The 21227-nt window shown below is 39.2% G+C and overlaps 1 protein-coding gene across 12 annotated transcripts in view; it reads left to right on the top strand.

Moving 5' to 3' along the window:
• The window catches only part of LOC107372769 (CUB and sushi domain-containing protein 3), a 630513-nt gene that overhangs the window by 536615 nt on the left and 72671 nt on the right, over positions 1 to 21227 (top strand). For all 12 annotated transcript variants that reach the window (XM_070547446.1, XM_070547444.1, XM_070547452.1 and 9 more), the window contains 13 exons: positions 302 to 420; positions 716 to 791; positions 2525 to 2641; positions 8220 to 8333; positions 8424 to 8519; positions 9617 to 9820; positions 10019 to 10143; positions 10559 to 10655; positions 16465 to 16569; positions 16644 to 16762; positions 17997 to 18066; positions 19555 to 19671; positions 19773 to 19982. In XM_070547446.1, the coding sequence (XP_070403547.1) occupies positions 302 to 420; positions 716 to 791; positions 2525 to 2641; positions 8220 to 8333; positions 8424 to 8519; positions 9617 to 9820; positions 10019 to 10143; positions 10559 to 10655; positions 16465 to 16569; positions 16644 to 16762; positions 17997 to 18066; positions 19555 to 19671; positions 19773 to 19982 (1569 nt within the window). The remainder of the gene's footprint in view (positions 1 to 301; positions 421 to 715; positions 792 to 2524; positions 2642 to 8219; positions 8334 to 8423; positions 8520 to 9616; positions 9821 to 10018; positions 10144 to 10558; positions 10656 to 16464; positions 16570 to 16643; positions 16763 to 17996; positions 18067 to 19554; positions 19672 to 19772; positions 19983 to 21227) is intronic.

Below are 21227 nucleotides of genomic sequence, written 5' to 3'. Positions count from 1 at the left end.
GTGGCTTCCAGAATTAATTTTGAAGTTGATGCAGGTGGCTGATAATCTTTTAGACGAAGGGCCAAAGCCTTCGTTTCCAGGGTTTGAAGCTGGGACAACAAGTTATCGTTCTTTCACCATCTTGGCAACAACGGCTAAGTCAAACAGACTGTTAGAAAGGCCAACGCTACGCCTGCCTCGTTTGATTATTGCAAGGGACTTAGTTATTATTAATTTGCCTCATTACTCATGTGTGCCTGTCCCTTTTTCTCTGCCTCATCCTCTCTCTTACTAATTTGTTCTTTCATGTTTCTGCGCTCAGCTAAGCTGAGGGAGTCCTGCTTCGACCCCGGGGTGGTTCTGAATGGAACCAGGCTGGGATCCGATTATAAGCTGGGCTCGACGGTCACCTTCTACTGCGAAGCTGGATATGTCCTGCAGGTACAAACGACTACATGACTGTTGACACGTTGGAATGGTACATTGGTTGGTTAAAGGCTTTGGCAGGTTGCTGTGTGGTTTATTGGTTAATGTGTTTCAGGATGGCCGGTTTAATTGGGGAACAGATTGGTGGCTGGTTAATTAGCTTATTGTTAATTTTTCTCTGTGTGTGTGTGTGTGTGTGTGTGTGTGTGTGTGTGTGTGTGTGTGTGTGTGTGTGTGTGTGTGTGTGTGTGTGTGTGTGTGTGTGTGTGTGTGTGTGTGTGTGTGTGTGTGTGTGTGTGTGTGTTTCTAGGGCTATTCTACTCTAACCTGCAGTATGGGAGATGATGGCAGGCCTGGATGGAACAGGGCTTTGCCTAGCTGTCAAGGTAAAGCTCTATAATAAACAATCAGTACGCACCCACTAACCACCTGGCAAAGTACTTGTTGAATAAACTAAAATTGTGTGTGTGTGTGTGTGTGTGTGTGTGTGTGTTTTATTTTTAAAGAATCTGGTCATGGTTCAGAATGTAATCTGAGTATGTTCCTTTTTGTGTGGATGGACAGAGTTAATCCCCTACAGGTGTTTGAGTTCAGTTGAGTGTTAGATTTTTTAGTCGAAACAAAATAAAAAAATTGTTATGTAAGAACAATTATTGACAGTCATGAAAAATCAATAAAAATACTTCTTATCGAAACAAAGCTGAATAATAAATGTCAATGAATAGAAAAATGTGTTGGTTAATAAACTAATTATTTTAGACAACTTCAGTAAATCCATCTAATGAAAACAACCACTCTATCACATTAAGCCATAACGACTTCGACAACTCATCATTGTATGGAGGAGGGGTATTCATATGTAGTTTCAGCTCTTTTAAGCAACAACAAACAGCTCCAGTTTATAAGCTTGGCTCTCCCATATTCCAGTCAGAATGGACGAAGCTCCTTGGATGAGAAGCAAAACATCAAAAAGTCCAATTGCCTTCATTTGAATTGAATCCAGCTGCACACTTCCCAAAGGACTTTGTGGAACCAACCCACGTGGACTGTTAATACGAACTGATTAATACGGATGCTTATGTGCACATGGGCGTGATGTTAAACAAATTGTTTTAGAACTGGATTCATACCCATTATTTTACCATGCCTTTGCACCAGTAAAACCAGATCTTTCCATACATGATGAATATAACTACAAACTACAAAAACCTTATGTTTGTCTGACAAATTTAAATGACATTTATTTACATTACAGTGACATTGTTTTCCCTTGGCGATAGGGGGCAGTACGTATCGCAGTACGTCATTGCGAGCAAGCTGTATTTTTGTGTTTGAGTAAGACTTAAGCTACGGATGGCCATTAGGGTCAAAAATTCCTAGTTTTCGAATGAGTAATTTGTCAGATAGTTAAACCTCCAGCAAAATGAAAATCACATGCCCACATAGAAGGAATCGTCGTGTCTAATATGGCGTCGCCCAGACACTTAGACTCGCTCCCGTGTATTTTAGACCTAATTTTGATGGTTTTATGTTACAAAGTCGCCAATGTTTTTCAACAAATGGGCTTCATTTGATTCATTTTAAACAACATTTCAATGGATATTTCCAGAGATTGTTGGTAAAAACTGCAAAGTCACTTTAATCAATTTACTTTAGATTTCCTGAATTACACATCACTAAAACTAATAGTGCTATGGAAGTTCAGGAAAAAACATTACGAAAAATTTAAATAAAAGAATAACAAGGCTGCCCATTTTCTTAGTTTCTTTTTATTTTCTCAACATTAAGATCCGTTTTAAAGGATTTGTCTAAAAACAAATAAGTCTAAGCCACAAAATGCTAGCTAAAAAAAATAAAAACACGAAACAATTTCTTTTTAATTGCTTTTCATGGTTGCTTACAGGACGAACCAAATGTTCTTTTAGGGCTTTAATATAAACCCTTTATTTACCAAACCTAAAGTCAACATGTTCATGTTATGTAAACATATTCATGTGTGAGTCAATCAAACACTCCAGGCTGTTTTTTTTTTAGTGTAATTTGACTTAAATTCTGCATATCCTGTGTGTTTTTGTGTATTCCTCTAAAAACACCACTTTCTGTGTGTTCCCACATTCAGCTCCGTGTGGAAGTCGCTCTACGGGTTCAGATGGGACCGTTTTGTCCCCGAACTTCCCCAGAAACTATACTTCTGGACAGACCTGCGTGTACTCCATATCTGTGCCGAGAGAGTTCGGTAAGCTCGCTCGTGCAGAACATACGAGTTCAGACAAGCATTTGCATTACACACTTCCTTGTCAAAACAATATTCCTGAATATTTCAAATGATTGCGTCCCTTTGAGCGTAACATGGAGAGAAAAAACAGCTTAAGTGTAAACACAGTTTGAGACAGTAAGCACAAAAGCTGTGATTGCTAGTTTTTTTGACAAGAATTTCCATATTGAATTTTACTCAGTGAAATAAAGTGACATTAAAACACGTCTGATGTTTACTGCATAGGAACTCCTGGAGGTCGCCTGTAGGGTTTTATTTTTTTAATCATGCTGGGAAGCAAGCAGAGACGTTCCGAAAAGACACTTGCCGCTCGCTTATTTGCTTCAAGGTCACGGATTCATAATTGAAATGACATTTAAAGATGAGACTGTTTCTTATCTTGCCATGTTGGGTTGGTGGTCCTTAAGCCATTGGAAAATAGCATGTTAGGAAAGGAAGCTCTTACTCATTAAACAGGCTCTTAGTGTGGTTATGAAGGGAAAGAGAGGGGTCAAAGGGCACATCTGAGAAGTTTAACAAGCTCTGTAACTTGGTGGCAAACACAGGAAGCAGAATATTCTGTTGTCAGTCCACAGACATAATTTCATTCCTAAAATGGGCAGGCTAAATGTGTGTGTGTGTGTGTGTGTGTGTGTGTGTGTGTGTGTGTGTGTGTGTGTGTGTGTGTGTGTGTGTGCGTGTGCGTGTGCGTGTGTGTTGGTGTGTGTGTGTGTGTGAGACTTGAGCTTCAACAGTCAGTAATTGGTGGATCGGATGTCCAATTATTATCTGTGGTGTTGTAAATAAATGCATCTAACCTGACTGACGGTGGCTGTTGTCTTGTTATATTAGCCACGTTGGAAAATTAGCTCCACGTATGAATTTTGACTGAGCAGACTGAATGTTTAGTCGGCCTTCTTGTTGTGATTGACAATCTCAGATGCCTTCATGTTAAAAGTGGGATGTAGTTCAGTTTGGTTAGATCAGCCAACTTGGGAGAGACATTAATTCCCAGGTATTAGTATCAGCACCTCTCTGACAGCATGGTGGGAGTATCTTAAAATGACCGAGTCTTCACTAGTACCATGCAGACGCACACCTATCTCGAATAATCCTGATATTTTGCTAAATAATAAAATGATGAACCTTCCGGACTGGAAAAATAAAGGGATCCTATACCTGGAAAACATATATGAAGGATTGGACTTCATCCCATTTAATTGAATAGTCTCCCAATTTGGAATGGATAAGAATAGCTTTTTAGAATATCACCAAATTAAATCTGTAGTCAAGCAAAAATTTAAGCTCAATAAAATAGAATTACAAACACCGCCAAGGGTATTAGACTTCTATAATCTCAAACCCCCCAAACTACTGTCTAAAGTATATAAGACACTGTCCACAATAGACGATAGAATAGTAATCCCTATTGAAAAATGGGAGGTGGATCTATCAGTCAGCTTTGACCAGAACTTCTGGTCCCAAACTTGTTTAAAAACTTTTAAAATGATCAGACACCCCAATTTACAATTAATTCAGTACAAAATTCTACACACTATACAGGATGTTCAAGATGGGGTTTGTGTCGTCTGACACCTGTACACACTGCACAAACAACATTCCTGACAATTACATTCATGCACTGTGGTCCTGTCCACCTGTCCAGGAATTTTGGGGCTAGAGTATGTGAGGACCTGTCAAAGTCTCTGAAATGTCATATCCCAACCACCCCCTCTCTTTGTTTACTGGGAAACCTGGACGATGTCCCGATTGAAACATCTTTGGCTCATGTGACAATCCCAGATGCCAGGAAAGCTTCATTTCTTGCATAAATAATTACAATAATGATCAGAGTCAAATGGCGTTTTTCATCACCGATGCCTAAATCGACCCACTGGGCTGGTTATTAAATGCTTGATGATGTTTCACCATTTATGCAAACAGCCCCGGCGGTTGAAACAGCAGGTGGGGGAAACCCTTGGATTCTGTCCCTGTGGAGCCACCATCCCTCCTCCTGTTAGATGATGACACGGCTGAGGACACCCACTCAGGCAGCTCATCGGGAGGTTCGGCGACTCCACGGGGACCGGTGCCCAGGTTTTATCCATCTGATGTCGGTAAGAACCTGTTTAAACCAACACTGAAACACTCAGTCATCTGATATCTTGGCCACTGGGCTGATTGAAGCTTTGCCCGACATCTTGGGACCCAGACTGTCTCCTGGGTGTGTGTGAGCTGAGTGTAGAGGCATCAATGAGCCGTGTAGAAAATGCACCGCTGTAATAATCTCTCCTAGTGTTGATTATCCTTGATGATGTCAGTATGAAAGAAAAATTGGTTTATGGCATCAAAATTATCTCCCCCAAAGGTCGTTTCCCATTCTTTATGCTTTGACTCGGAGAGAAGTGGAGAAGAGCTCCAGAAACTACTTATAACGCTAAATTATTTAAAATTCTAGCAACACGGGCAGCATTTTGATGCATTATGGTTCATTTTTACAGTTCATCATTTTGTGAAGCAAGAATTATTTGGTGGTTTTTCGCTCCAGGTTTTTGTAGAAATCTGATCAGCACATTCTGTGTTTCACCCTTTTGACTTCTTTTTGTTCGAAGCCTTAAAGTGGACATAATAGGCCTTTTTTATTGTAATAGTTCCACAAAATATATCTTTATGAAACTCTTTGCGCTAAGAGCCTCTCACATCAAGCGACTATAATAGTTTTATTCTTGACCTTTTCAGTGCCCTCCACAATAAGTCGTTTCAGCGCTCTGTCACTTTAACCCTTTAAGCTGAAGGGTCCCCCAGGTGGGGGACCCTGTGACGTTAGTTCCTCAGCAGGCCCAAAACAACCCTCACTCTACAGAAGAAATTGTAATAATTCCCATCAAATTAATCAGCAAATCCAGCACTACAAAGCTATCTAAACTATTTTTACCATTAAATACCATTTTTACCATTTTTCGAGGAATAGGCTTCAAAATAGCCCTAGGGCTTAAGGGGTTGTTTAAGAAAACAAGCTTTAGCTGGCCACGCCCACCCACCTCATGCTCAGACTTCTAAAAGCTGAGAAGCTCCATTGTCTGGGAGGGGCCTGGAGTATAGCTGCTGCTCCTCTAGCAGGTGAGAGGTAGATGTATTCCAGTGTCATCTGTGATTTATGACATCACAAACGGGGACCTTTTCAAACAGCTTGTTTTAGGCACATCCTTCCTAAAACCACACCCTGAAAGAAAACAGATGGGCATGTTTTTTTCAAGTTTGGAATGTTTATAGAGGCAGTAGAGACCCACATGGCAGCACAAAAGGCTGCAAATGGTGAGTTGTGCATCAAATGTCCCCTTTAAATTTAGCTATATATATATATATATATATATATATATGTGTGTGTGTGTGTGTATAGAATGCTCATTGCTTTGAGCGTTTAAAATCTTTATTGATGACATATCTTTTTAATCTGGCTTTTAATGCCTTTGATGCCGGCCTTTAATGTGGCGTTTGAGTCACCTTTTAGACATGTTTTTAGCTTACTTGCTATTTTTACAGTGTTTATTGTTTTTATCTTAAGGAATTGCATTTGTCCTTTGCTGTTTTTATTGTTTGTGCTTTTGTTGGACAGCACTTTGGTGCAGTGGGAACGTGTGCTATAGAAATAAACATGATGCCAACCTTTAAAACGAGCAAAATATGCTCATTTTTTTTTTAAAATACATGGTTTTGTGATAAGTAAAGACTTTCGGTAGAAAATAGAGGAAATGACAAAATCCTAAACTGTTTCATGTCCACACCAAGAACAAAAGCATTCCATTCTGCATAGTTTAACATTTTAACATTCCTGAAATTTAAATGTTTTGTTTTTTCTCTATGTGTATCTATCTAAAGGATATAGGGTCTAATAACTGACCAGAATGTTCAACCCTAACTCATGCATCTTTTAACCTTTGGTCTTCCTTGACCATTTAAGAAAGCAAGACTCCCGACTGAAGCTGCTCTGTGCCAGGAGAGTGACAGCATTGTTGTGGTGCGTTCACTGACTGGAACAAAATCAGAGGTATTACTGCCTGATTTGCCAGTCACTGGTCAACCAAGTCGAGCTGAAAATCGTCTTTCTTGTCACCTGCCGAGGAATCAGTGCATCTTTGCTGAGAAGTAGCACACAGGGCATTCTCGCTAAAATCTCACTGACCCACATTCCCCTTCAGCCCGTTTTGAGAGTTGTCACCTGTAAGTTGTTTACCTACTCGGATGAGCTGTGTGGTGAAGACACCTGGAGATGAGAGGTTTTCCTTCTCTATGAAAAGGTTCGACTGAGATGTTAGCATTAACTTACCCTATAGATCTCTTATGACTCGCCTAATCGCCAAATCCACCTTCATATCTGTGCAGATGACTCGATTCTCAATTAAAACTCACATTTTTATACCGCTACGCATTGCTTGCCATACATTTTACATGCAGTGAGCTATTGCATTAAACCAGGAAGGGGAGTCTTTGCCTTTTAAAGAAATCTATAGAAACACCCTTGTGGAATGTGGCCACTGACCTTCTTATAGCCGGATATCCTTGGCAATGTTCACGTTAATCCTCTACAACTCAGCTATTGGGGCCAAAGTGAGAGTGAGGGGAAGGCAAAGATGAAGAGGTGAGATATGTGTGTGTGTGTGTGTGTGTGTGTGTGTGCGTGCGTGCGTGCGTGCGTGCGTGCGTGCGGACTTGGAAGGATATGGCTTCCTATAAATGCTATTCCTCATGCAGGAGATTCCTTTGTTTTTGTTTGGTTTTTGAAGCGGAGTTGACATCAACATAGATTTAATCTTAATCCAACTAACGATTGGTTTGAAAAAACACTAATTGCTTAAGACAGAGAAAATTGTGCTAGATTAGGAAGAGACAGAACCCTACGACCCCAGAGGGATTGTCTAATACTGTCTGCCACTACAGCTGCACTAGTGAATTTATGGTTTAGCAAAGGAATACTTCGCCATTGGAGGCCATCTAGAATTTAATTTTTCACCAGCGAGAGTGAAAAGCAGTGGATCAGTATTACACATACAGCATACAGGTAATCGCCACCTGCTGGCATGTTCTCCTGCTGGTAATAACGGGTTGATCTTTGGCGTTGCAAACCGTTTAACAGGTTTCTACTCTCGCCGTGTGTCTTTCGTTGGGTTTTCTTGCTTCTAAAACGATAGGAAAGCCTTCTCACACTGGCATACGTTTCCAAATGTAAGTCAACGTTTTGCTAACATTAGCATTTTACACCAGCTGACAACACTAATACTGATGGTCGGGCAGGAAGGGAGGGCAGTTCGACTGGCGCATGATGAAGATAAGGTGATGTTTTGACTATTAAGTGTGCTGATATGTAATTTAATGCCAATAGTCAGCTTCAAATAGAAGTTGACACTCCAGCTTAATAAGATGTAAATTAGCTATTGCAGGTTAATTTTATCATTGGAAGGTCAGGCTCTGACAGCAGCATGGAATAATAATTTGCCACCATTCAATAGTTCTTAACTTATTTCGTCATCTGGCTCTTTCTCCCCCTTTTTTCCTCCTCCAGTCCTGTTTGGTCAGTTTGTGCTGTTCCAGACGTCTCTGAATGACGTAGTGGAGATTTATGATGGACCCACCCAACAGAACACACTTCTGTCCTCCTTGTCTGGTTCCCACTCAGGTACGAAGGAACACTTTTCTTTATGTGTGCAAAGAGAAACAAAGTCCCCGTGGTAATCTTTTACTCTTTTCTTCCTTCTGTTTGGTTCAGGCGAATCTCTCCCTTTGAGTTCAGGAAACCAAATTACGATCAAGTTCACCATAGTTGGACCAGAAACCGCAAAAGGATTTCATTTTGTCTACCAAGGTTAAATCTTGACTTTTGACTGTTCTTCTTTTGGGTACTTGCATGTTTGTACTGAAAATAAATAATCTAAGGCAGAGATTGTCCAGATGCAAGTAATCTGTACCTAACTGGCATGTTGTGTTAGAGCTGAAGCTCTGAACATCAGAGGCTGCGCGGGGACTGATGGGGACAGACACCTTTAGGAGCAGCCTCAATCGCAAAAAAAGCAAGTTATGTCCAAGATAAACTGAAGTCTGCGGCATTGCAGAGACCACCCCCATACCCCCTTTATGCCACCATCGCCTAATCTTTTATAAAAAGGACACTATTGCGCCACATGACCACCACGGTCTAACCACTTATAAATGGCCTAAGGGTCCCTGATGCTGCCATTTTTCCAATGAAGTTCTTGTATTTACTTGTTCCTGGACAATACCATTAGCCTGGCCTGCCAGACGACTCCGCTGTTTAATTCTGCACAGAGAAAGAGTCTGGTAACTCACAGGCAGAGAGGCACTTGAGGGGCGGGACTAGGCAGCTCAAAAATAACCAATCAGAAAAAAGACGGAAATGCCGACTGTAACGCGCGACGCTGCAGTTTTTTAGCCGTAGTCAAAAATGGAGTCTGGTGACAGCGCAAACATCTTTCTTTAGAAGAAAGGCTTTTATCGCTTCTACTTGTTGTTTTAAAGTTGTGTCCAAGTCGTTTAGAACAAAGGAAAGAGCCGCAGCAAACTCCGCTTCAGTCGCTTTGTTCGACAAACTCGGCGTTGTGGTGTGTACCGTGAGCTACTCATCCCTGATTGGCTCGGTTAGAATTCTCACGGGTTGGGGTTATTTGAATAGGAGAGTTCCCAGAGCCTTTCTCTGTGCAGAATTAAACAGAGGAGGAGTCTGGCAGGCCAGGCTACAATACCAGTACTTTAGCAGATCGTACAGACACAGTGGGAACATTGTGGGTTTGGAAGTGGAGAAAGCTCGACTTGATCAATTGTACATTTTTCACTTTTTATCCAGAAACTGCTCACGGAGTCCTTCATTTACAGCCTTTTCTTTGCAGCACAGCCAACACAATTTGAATCCCTGTTACTGAAACACATTTTTATTGTTGTCTCCAGCTGTACCTCGAACCAGCTCCACTCAGTGCAGCTCAGTCCCGGAGCCACGCTTCGGGAAACGTCTGGGTAATGACTTTGCAGTTGGCTCATTGGTGCAGTTTGAGTGCAACCCTGGTTACGTCCTCCATGGCTCCTCGGCCATTCGTTGTGAGAGCGTACCGGACAACCTGGCGCAATGGAATGACACTCTGCCGACATGCATGGGTATGGAATATGATGGCAGGAAGGAAAATAATTCTAAATTGTATAGTTTAAGGAATTTTGCAATTAAAAAGACAGCTTGCACAAAACTATGACTAATTTGGAGATTCTTCATTGAGAAGTCCTGGTCAATCGCTTCTGTTTCTTTCACATCTTCTTTTTTTTTTCTTTCCTTTATCACACCATCTTCCTCTCACACAGTTCCCTGTGGAGGTGTATTGACCTCTCGCCGTGGAACCATCCTGTCGCCAGGCTACCCAGAGCCGTATGACAACAACCAGAACTGTGTGTGGAAGGTCTCTGTTCCAGAAGGGGCTGGCATACAGGTCGTACCTGTCACACGCTGTCCTATCTATCATTGGCTAAAAAGCTGAGCAGGCAGGATCTCAGGGAAGATAAGACATTATTAGTAGAGTGAATGGATGGATGGTTTCTGAGAGCAGGGCCATCGGAGATAACCAGATAGAATCTAATCATGGACGATAAGGCCTGGTTGCATGTAAGCTAAACTGTTCTCACGGACAAATACAAAGGCAAAGATGCCTCCTACATAAAGTGCAGTCAGAGGAGGACAGTTGACACGTAGGTCAAAGTTAGTTTATAGGAATTAAACTCAACCAGTTTCATTTATTCATCCATTCTACAGTAAGGAAAAACATTAGTTGCAGTAAATGCAAATAAAAAGTTTGGATAAGAACTTGTTCTTTTTTTTGTCTCATTTTGTTCTTGTTTTCTTTGCAGATTCAAGTTGTGAGTTTTGCTACTGAGCACAACTGGGATTCATTGGATTTTTATGATGGTGCCGACAACCACGCACCTAGACTGGGCAGCTACTCTGGTAAGCAGCTTCAGAAACGTTTCTAGAAAGTGGAACACATGCTGGTCTAATCTTTAGAAATTGGATATTCTGATGAATTATGTTTTTTTTTTTCCAAGTCACATTTTGGGGAAATACATGAGTTCAGTATAAATTCTATATTTATGGAAAAATTAAACGGTTTCACATTTTATATTATATTATATTATAACGTAGTATATAATACTGTATTGTATCATAACATAGTATATGTTACTGTATTGTATCATAAAGTAGCATATGTTACTGTATCGTATTATAGCATAGTATGATACTGTATTGTATCATAACGTACTCTATGTTAGTATATTGTATCATAATGTGCTATATGTTACTGCATTGTATCACAACGTAGTATATGATATTGTATTGTATCATAACGTACTATATGTTACTGTATTGAATCATAAGGTACTATGTTAGTGTATTGTACCATAACGTATTATATGATACCGTATTGTATCATAGTGTACTATATGTTACTGTATTGAATCATAAGGTACTATGATACTGTATTGTATCATAATGTAGTATATGATACTGTAATGAATCATAAGGTATTGTGATACTGTATTGTATCATAATGTAGTATATGATACTGTAATGAATCATAAGGTACTATGATACTGTATTGTATCATAATGTAGTATATGATACTGTAATGAATCATAAGGTACTATGATACTGTATTGTATCATAATGTAGAATATGATACTGTAATGAATCATAAGGTACTGTGCTAGTGTATTGTATCATAATGTAGTATATGATACTGTAATGAATCATAAGGTACTATGATACTGTATTGTATCATAATGTAGTATATGATACTGTAATGAATCATAAGGTACTGTGATACTGTATTGTATCATAATGTAGTATATGATACTGTAATGAATCATAAGGTACTATGATACTGTATTGTATCATAATGTAGTATATGATACTGTAATGAATCATAAGGTACTATGATACTGTATTGTATCATAATGTAGAATATGATACTGTAATGAATCATAAGGTACTGTGATACTGTATTGTATCATAATGTAGTATATGATACTGTAATGAATCATAAGGTACTATGATACTGTATTGTATCATAATGTAGTATATGATACTGTAATGAATCATAAGGTACTATGATACTGTATTGTATCATAATGTAGTATATGATACTGTAATGAATCATAAGGTACTGTGCTAGTGTATTGTATCATAGTGTAGTATGATACCGTATTATATCATTGCAGTGTATGTTACTGCATTGTATTATATGGTAGTATATGTTACTGTATTGTATCATAACATATTACATGTATTATATCATAACGTAGAATATGTATTGTAACATAAGGTGCTATATAATACTGTATTGTATCATAAGGTACTATAGGTTAGTGTATTGTTTCATAATGTGCTATATGAAACTGTATTGTATCATAACGAAGTATATGATAGAGTATTATAATTTACTATATGATACTGTATTGTATCATAATGTATTTGTTACTGTATTGTATCATAACATAGTATATGATACAGTATTGTATCATAACGTAGTATATGTTACTGTATTGTGTCATAACATAGTATATGATACAGTATTGTATCATAATGTAGTATATGTTACTGTATTGTATCATAATGTATTTGTTACTGTATTGTATCATAACGTAGTATATGTTACTGTATTGTGTCATAACATAGTATATGATACAGTATTGTATCATAATGTAGTATATGTTACTGTATTGTATCATAGCATACTATATGATACTGTATTGTATCATAACGTAGTATATGTGACTGTATTATATCATACCGTACTTTATGATACTGTATTGTATCATAATGTAGTATGTTACTGTATTGTATCATACCGTACTTTATGATACTGTATTGTATCATACCGTACTTTATGATACTGTATTGTATCATAACGTATTATGTTACTGTATTGTATCATAACGTAGTATGTTACTGTATTGTATCATACCGTACTTTATGATACTGTATTGTATCATACCGTACTTTATGATACTGTATTGTATCATACCGTACTTTATGATACTGTATTGTATCATAACGTATTATGTTACTGTATTGTATCATAACGTAGTATGTTACTGTATTGTATCATACCGTACTTTATGATACTGTATTGTATCATACCGTACTTTATGATACTGTATTGTATCATAACGTATTATGTTACTGTATTGTATCATAACGTAGTATGTTACTGTATTGTATCATAACATACTTTATGATACTGTATTGTATCATACCGTACTTTATGATACTGTATTGTATCATAACGTATTATGTTACTGTATTGTATCATAACGTAGTATGTTACTGTATTGTATCATAACGTAGTATGTTACTGTATTGTATCATAACGTAGTATGTTACTATATATATCATAACGTACTTTATGATACTGTATTGCATCATAACAAAGTATATGGTACTGATGTTACTTATTGTATCATAACGTACTGTATAATACCATCAGTGATAAAAATAACACAGTTTAAAATAACAATGTTACTAAAAAATATTAGTTTTTTCAGTAACAAGTAATCTAATTAGTTACCGTCTTTTATCACAACGCCGTTTCCGTTACTGATGAGGAAATACGTGCGTTACTAATCAGCAGCGCGGTGTGTTGAAGCTATCATCAGCTGATCGGGAGCTAAAGAGGCGGATGTTTTCATCCAAGCGCATCACGGCCGTGAAGAACAAAGATGTGATGAATAGTTACAGCTGCAGACCCGCAGATTCGCTGCTGCAGGCGTGAATCTGCAGCTGTACCATTCTTGGGGTGTCTGCGGAACGTCCCAAAGGTCCGCTCACCTGTTCACCGCTCAGACGTCATGATCTTCTACCTTCCTAGATCATCCAACTGTAACCTGTTTCTGATCGTCTCTTTAGTACAGCTGTAACGCTGGTTGCATCAGTCTCCGACGTCATGGAGCTCAGGTGATATCAGAACTACCTGAGTGTGTTTACCACCCAGCTTCAGCTCTTCTGGGTTTGGGTCTGACCCAAGTTAGTAAAGTCAAGTCCTCCATCAGGCTTGTGCCTCTTCTAGTGTCATTTTAAAGGATTTTATTTATTTATTTACCCATGGCTAGATTACCAGCAACAGAAATGTTACTAAAAACACACAATTATGCGAAGCTGAAAAAATGAGATTACTGTGCAAAATCACATTTATTTCAGTCATTTAACTAGACTGAGAGACCATGTAAAGGCTCAGGAACCTTTACAGGTGTTTCTATTTGCTATTATACATTTTAGCTTGGGGCTAATGATTGTTTCACATCATTTTGTTTGAAACGAACAAATTACAATGTTTAAATATGTGATCAAACATGATTGCATCTTTTATTACCTTGTATTTTTTGTAATGTTAGTTCATGTGTCGCATCTTGTTGTGCGGTATTGGATCATAACAATGTCATATGAAAGCTGTTGGGTTAAAATGCCATTTCTCACATTTTTCATCATTTTCATGTTTTTATCTAATCCACTTTATTTCTCTGCAGATGGTTTTTCAATGAACAGCCTCAAAAACAGCTTGTGATCTGTTTATTCACTGTAAAAAAAGTCATCTGTGAGAGTTTACTTTCTGGAGAGACAGGATTTTTGCCTGACTGAGATGTTTTCATATATCAGCCTTTACAAGTACACTGTAAAACATTTTACAAACAGCTTGATATCTAATAAGCATGAAATCAAAGAAAAACATTCATTTTATTCAGTGTATTAGAAAGACCACGTCAACTTCTGATATAATAAATGTAGAATTTTGCATTTCGAGTCCCCCAGCAGGTGCTTACTGTCACAATGTGTTTATGTGACTCCTCAAGAGAGGCATAAGAAGTGAGTCACACTCCTAATTGATCCGTATAGAGGCAAATTTTCTTTTAAAAATAAGAAGCTAATGACTTGATTTGTCAAGTAAATTAGGAAATTACCTGAATCAGTCCCAAACCTAAACTGGTTGGCGAAAACCTGTATGTTAAAGACCAAGTTCACTGAGAAACCGTTTTTCTAAATGTGATAGTCGTCTACTCCTATTTCCTGCTTTAGCTTCTGCTAGAAAGTAGACCGGGAAACTCTCAGATTACAAACACAATGTGCATCGTATTGTCTAATTAACATTTGTGGACTCACCCATCGTGTCTCATGACGGGGAAGGCTGATGTTGATTTAGTGTCCAGGAGAGAGTAGAGAACATCTTGGCTAGTAGAAGCTAACTGTTAGCATTAGCAACTCCACAACAGAGCAAAACTCCCGTCAGGCTTGTGTTATTTGTGGAGATAAAACATAAATGCTGCAAAGCAGAGTTAGTGGTAAGAGTCACACTGCTGTTAGCGAATCAGAGGCGAGATGTTTGAATATCAGGTATAAGACTCCATATCCAGCAGTCTTAAGCTCGCCTCTGCTCTGGCTCTCTTCTACTTCCTCAAACAAGAGCGCCAGATCTCACAAGGCATTCATTTCTACTAGAGAACACAGCAAATCAATTGGAAAAACGAGCAAACTTGGTCTTTACGTAATGAAAAGCACACTTTATCCAAAAATGTATTTCTTTGCTAAATTTTTTATATTCATTTTTGAAATAATTTTATAATAGAGGGATTTTAGTGTTTGACTTGATTTTTTTCCTCAGGCATAACACAGGAAGAAAAAATCTCATATGCTTGACTGAGAGAGAAAAAAGGGTACTTGACAGACTGCCAAAAAAGAGTCTTGTACATTAATGTGCCATTAGTGCAGCTCGCCTGAATTTCCACACTACCTCCTATGAAAGTGCCTCGACTCTGCTGCCGTGGCAAATCATATTCTCTTATCTTTTGGGGATTGCAACTCTGCTTCTGGGTAGGCAAATTCATCTAGGTATCTTCTCATTGCGTTAAATAATCTATAGGAGGGCTTGGCGCGTTTGTGACTAAATGGAAAAGGGATTGTTTGATGAGAAATGAAGTGACACCAAATCGAATCTATTTCCACATAGAAATTTTATTAATAAGTAAATTTTGGCAGATGGATGACGGAAAAGTATCGATTTTAAATTGGACTCTTAATTAATACCCCCCCACGTCCACAAATAACAGACACCGTTGGATCAATGCAGTTAATTATGAAGCTAGAAACGATTAAGAGTTGAAATATAACGATTAAGAAGTTTTAATGTCACGGTAATGAATTGTGCTTCCTGTCTAATGTAAAACCAAGCAGCAGCGAGGTTCAAACCTGGGTATTAATTCCCCTCACAACATCCTGTGACCTAATTCACTGTTCATTCAGAGGAAAGTCTCAGCTTGGATAAGTTTTGATGGCACACCTGTCACCGAACTAAAACGATCCGCAAATCAAAGCAACAGCTGATCCTTTTTTACAACGTTGGAGCTTATAGATTTTTATTACTGCTTTTGTGGTTGAAAAACAAGGACATAAGCTTTCAAGATCACCCCCCACGCTTAGGTGTATCATTTAGTTTAGTCGTCATATAGGGCTAACTTCCCTTCATTGGCTTTGTTTTCTTCGTCTTATTTTCTACTTCTCCTTGCCTTTCTATGTAGGTCAAGACAACATTTAAAAAGTGATTTAAAATAAACCGGATGCCTCAAATTGAAGTAAATCCCCTCTCGCTCCTTTGAGTTTTCCGCAGTGAATAAACGTGGGTTTAAGCAGCTTTTGTTGTTTCCTTTGCTAAAGCTAACTAAGATCATTTGCTTTTAAAATATTTGATCTTTCTTCTTTCTGTTCTCAGGAACCACCATCCCCCCTCTTCTGAACAGCACATCTAACAACCTCTATCTCAGCTTTACCTCTGATATCAGTGTCTCCGCTGCTGGGTTTCACCTGGAATATACCGGTGTGTGTTTATAAATGTTCGTCTGAACCCGATATTTCTATGTGCAGGCTGAAAATGTTATTGCTTCCTTATAGCTATCGGTCTGGAATCATGCCCGGAGCCTCAAACTCCAAACTACGGAGTTAGACAAGGAGACAGATTCATGGTGGGGGATGTTGTGCAGTTTTCGTGCGAACAAGGATACTCTCTTCAGGTAAACGGGTCTTTGAAAATCTAATTGTGTGATTCACACAGGCTGTAGAGCGACTGAAGGTGATCATAAGATTGTCTGTTTAGCTCCAACAGTTCAGTTCAGGGGCGGTTCTAGGATGGGTCCAGGGTGGACCAGTGCCACCCTGAAAGCAAGTTTGGGGCCCCTTGTGACCCCCCACCCTTGTGCCTTCAGTAGATATTTACATCAAGCAAGAGAGGGTGCCTGCCTCACAGAGAGAGGGATTGTGTTCCAGAGTTTGAGGTGGAAACGAGAAAGTTCATTTCCCACATGATTTGTATTTTATCCTGGGGGTCCACAGTAGCAGGTGTTCGGCTGAGCTTAATGAACGTGAGGGCACATAGGGGGTGGGCAACTCAGACAGATATAGAGAAGCTTGACTGTTTAGGGCTTTGTAGACAAAGATCAGAACTTTAAAACTCACCCGATAGTGTATGAGGAGCCAGCGAAGGTCTTCCAGGATGGGTGTAATATGATAGTGTATGAGGAGCCAGTGAAGGTCTTCCTGGATGGGTGTAATATGATAGTGTATGAGGAGCCAGTGAAGGTCTTCCAGGATGGGTGTAATATGATAGTGTATGAGGAGCCAGTGAAGGTCTTCCAGGATGGGTGTAATATGATAGTGTATGAGGAGCCAGTGAAGGTCTTCCAGGATGGGTGTAATATGATAGTGTATGAGGAGCCAGTGAAGGTCTTCCAGGATGGGTGTAATATGACAACGTCTTTCTGCATTTGTCAGGAACTTGGCTGCAGCGTTTTGCACTTTCTGCAGATGATACAGTTGTAATTATACATTGTAAAATTTGAAATGCTCCTTGTTTTTAATGTTTTGCAAGTGTCTCTCTAACATAGCACCCCCTGCCACAACTCATTCGAGCTCTGCTGAATTTCTTTTTATTACTTTTATCTGCATTTCTGCAAGATCTATTTAAAGCCTTTTAAATAAAGGAAAATCCCCATTCTCTGGTGACTTCTCTCTGCTTACTAAACACACAACTCTGGTGTGGTTTACACAACTCCTAAATAATAAATGTTTCTGCTGCGGTCTGCCCTGTTCCTGTGCCGTGTGTTGTAGACCTCTGGTACAGCTTTGCCTGCTTCATGTTTAACAGATACACAATGGTTGTGTGGATTAAAATGCTACACTTAAACCTGATTTGTTCTGCTCTTCTAACTGTTGAATGGTGATAACCTGTGGCTGCTTCTACATGTCTAGGGCAATGCTCACATCACCTGTATGCCTGGACCAGTCAGAAGGTGGAACTATCCAGTGCCGTTGTGTATCGGTAGGTGTTCTGCAGCACATTGACCATGCTCACATCTGGTCACTGACATACAGAACAATCATGCAACCCTTAAGCTCTGCAAAAATTCTCTGGCTATCCAATTTATTCCTGTGATTAACAGATCACTTAGTATTCTGCATGCAGTATGGGTAGACTTTTAAACTGATAAGGCACAAAACACAGAGTAAACCAGCACATCAGTATGCAATGAGGAGGTAAAGGCCTGGTCTTGTAACATGTCTGGATTTGCTCATTTCTGCTTTCACAAATCATTTTTGCGCTGAGATTTGCATGCATGTGAGATTTTAGTTAAGATGTAAATTTTTTTGTTTTTTGGGAAAAAAAGTTTTTCAAAACAAAATAATTGAGAACCACGGCCATGTTTTACATCACATATCAAATTATGTACAATCGTCTTGTGTAGTGTCTGGTTTTGAGGTCATGGGTTCGGCGGCCCAAACCTTTTTGGGGTGCCACGTCTTTAACTGGCAGATCAACCACTTGATGGAGCACATTATGGTTTATATCTTATTGAAGCTTGCCCCTAACTTGACTGGGAAAAATAAAGCTAAAGAAAATGGTCGATTGCCCCAAATTAATCATAAAGGCAAAGAAAGAACATTTTTCATAGTTTTTTGTTGTTATTGTTGTTATGGAAGTTCAACGGTGAGAGATCTAATCCCTCCAGAGTGTCTTGGGTTGGCTCTGGAGTTTCCTTCTGGAAGAACATTCTAACCATGGTTTGTGTCCTGTACATCTGAGCACCTTTTGGCCACCTGTTTTTCCCAAATGGGTTTGGTTATTTTTTACCCAGAGCTCATGACTATATGGCACTATAGTACACCCAATAACATGAAAATCATCCACCTCAGACAATGTCTTTTCCAGATGAACATGACCCATGGCCTCCATAACCCAATATCCAAATGTTGGCGAACGAGAATCCTTCCAATTGGGCAATTTAAGTCTCTTGGCCAACAAAGAGCATAAAGCAATCAGGACTAGTTGGGTGTTATCCAACGGATTCCTCTGCAACCACTACAAAGTGATCCAAGGGTGTGAGTGCACAGAGGTCCCACAAATCTTTGAGAGTGCATCAAAAATCAATCGCTACATTTTTGGGCAAGTCCAGAACATGTGTAGCAGGTGCACGTCTGCGGCATTTGCTCGAGGAATGTTTCGTAGAACCCTGTTCCAGACCCTATCCGATAATTCAGCACCCAGGTCCAGCTCCCATTTCTATTGTAAAACATCCAGACTGGTCCCATGATGTGAGCTAAGCCTAGAACAACAAACTTCTATTTTAACGTCTTATAAAGCTTTGTAACATAAAGCATTGAACTGAATCGTATATATTGTGTAGCACTGCCCATTTGCTCATCCTGTTGTTTTTTGTTTCATTTTCTGATTCTATATTGCCTCGTCTCAAGATATTCTTTACTTTTCCATTTTCTTTGAGTGTATGTTTATCTCCATTTCCTTATACAGCTCAGTGTGGTGGTACTATGACGGATGTAAGTGGAGTCATTCTAAGTCCCGGTTACCCTGGCAACTATCCCAGTGGATTAGACTGCACATGGGCTGTCAATTTACCTGTTGGCTTTGGTAAGAAACACATCAGTTCAGCTAAAAGGAATAAAAAGCAAATGGTTGCAGTTGACACTGATTCTGCTGGAGTTTCAAGAACTTTTCTTTGTTTTCCTCAGGGATTCATCTCAAGTTTCTAAACTTCTCCACCGAAGCGATCCATGATTACCTAGAGATTCGTAGTGGAACGCTGGAGACGGGCTCGGTGATTGACCGGTTCAGCGGTCCGGTCATTCCTAAACCGCTGTTCAGCACCACCCATCAAACCACCTTCTTTTTCCACAGCGACTACTCACAAAACAAGCCTGGGTTCCACATCACGTATCAAGGTAAATGTTAATTCTGCTCTTCTCCCTCCAACACCTTGTTTGCAGTGATCATTTCCCAAGCAGAAAAAACACAAGCAGACGTCTGACTGCACTGCTTGTTTAGCTGAAACCAGCCGTGACTTCAATCCAACGGAGCTTTTTTTTAAACATCAAAATTAACTACTTTGATGAGAGAAGGTTTGAAGTGAAGGAGCCAAAGAGATTATAGGGTGAATACAGGTTCTTCGTTTGGATACGTTTCAAAACTGAATTATATATTCATGCCATCTGGCATTGAAGTGTTATATTTATTATGACAAATCCTTTAGGCAGCCTAAATTTGTTTGGCCTAATTCTCTTTATGTGAAAATTACACAGGCTGATGAATAATGGCTTTTATCACTGGCAGCACTGCCAGTGTTCTAAAACAGGAAAAGATGTAAATACCCTTCTTACTTTTTGAAAGAAATGTTTGTGAGGTGACAGTTGGCACGTACAACAGTAGAAACAAAAATGTGAAATATTTAAAGTTTTTCCTGTATTTCTTGATCAGCGTTATTTATTCTTTATATTTTAGCAGCAGGTTAAAACTTTGATCAGGTCCCTACTGTGTGATGCATGTTACAAAAGTATAAATGTGTGGAACCTTTTATTTGTTTCAGACGTTTTATGTTTAAAAGGTTTTATGTTTAATCTGCAAGTTTTTTTTTACTTTTTAAGACATTTTCCATTATTTTGATCACAGTTTTGTCCAAAAACCCAGCCAGCATACATTTGCGGGCCCAATAAGAATTATATATGGGCAAACAGTGTGGGTCCCAACAGGTTTTGCTCATGGTTTTAATGGTAGCCTTAATGGGATTTGCCCTCGTAGATTTTGACCGGGCTGTTAACATGCCCATTTACGGGTCAAACCACCTGGATTCCTCTGAGAACCTAAATAGGGCACATTAGAATGTATGTAGGCAAACCCCCATAGGGCAACTAAAACCTGTTGGGCCCAAGAGGGCAAACGCTGCCTGACTAAAGTGAAGCCAATGTGGAAGGGACTAGTTCCAGAAAGGAGCAAGTTCCCGTTGACTTCTGAGTTAAAAGTTTCAATTTTACAGCAGAAATAAATAATTGGGCTTGCTAAAGCCATTGCTGGGCCAAATTTTGCCATTGTTGTAGCAACTCCAAGCTACTGCCTAGCGCTCCCTGCTAAGGAAAGGCCTCATCTTCGACATCACATTAAAAGGTTTTACAGCCTAGAAGGCAGAATGAGGG

The sequence above is a fragment of the Nothobranchius furzeri genome, chromosome 19 (assembly GCF_043380555.1).
Source record: "Nothobranchius furzeri strain GRZ-AD chromosome 19, NfurGRZ-RIMD1, whole genome shotgun sequence".
NCBI classification, from domain to species: domain Eukaryota; kingdom Metazoa; phylum Chordata; class Actinopteri; order Cyprinodontiformes; family Nothobranchiidae; genus Nothobranchius; species Nothobranchius furzeri.
The sequence above is the reverse complement of the archived record's forward strand: the minus strand, read 5'-3'. Positions and strand labels throughout refer to the sequence as shown.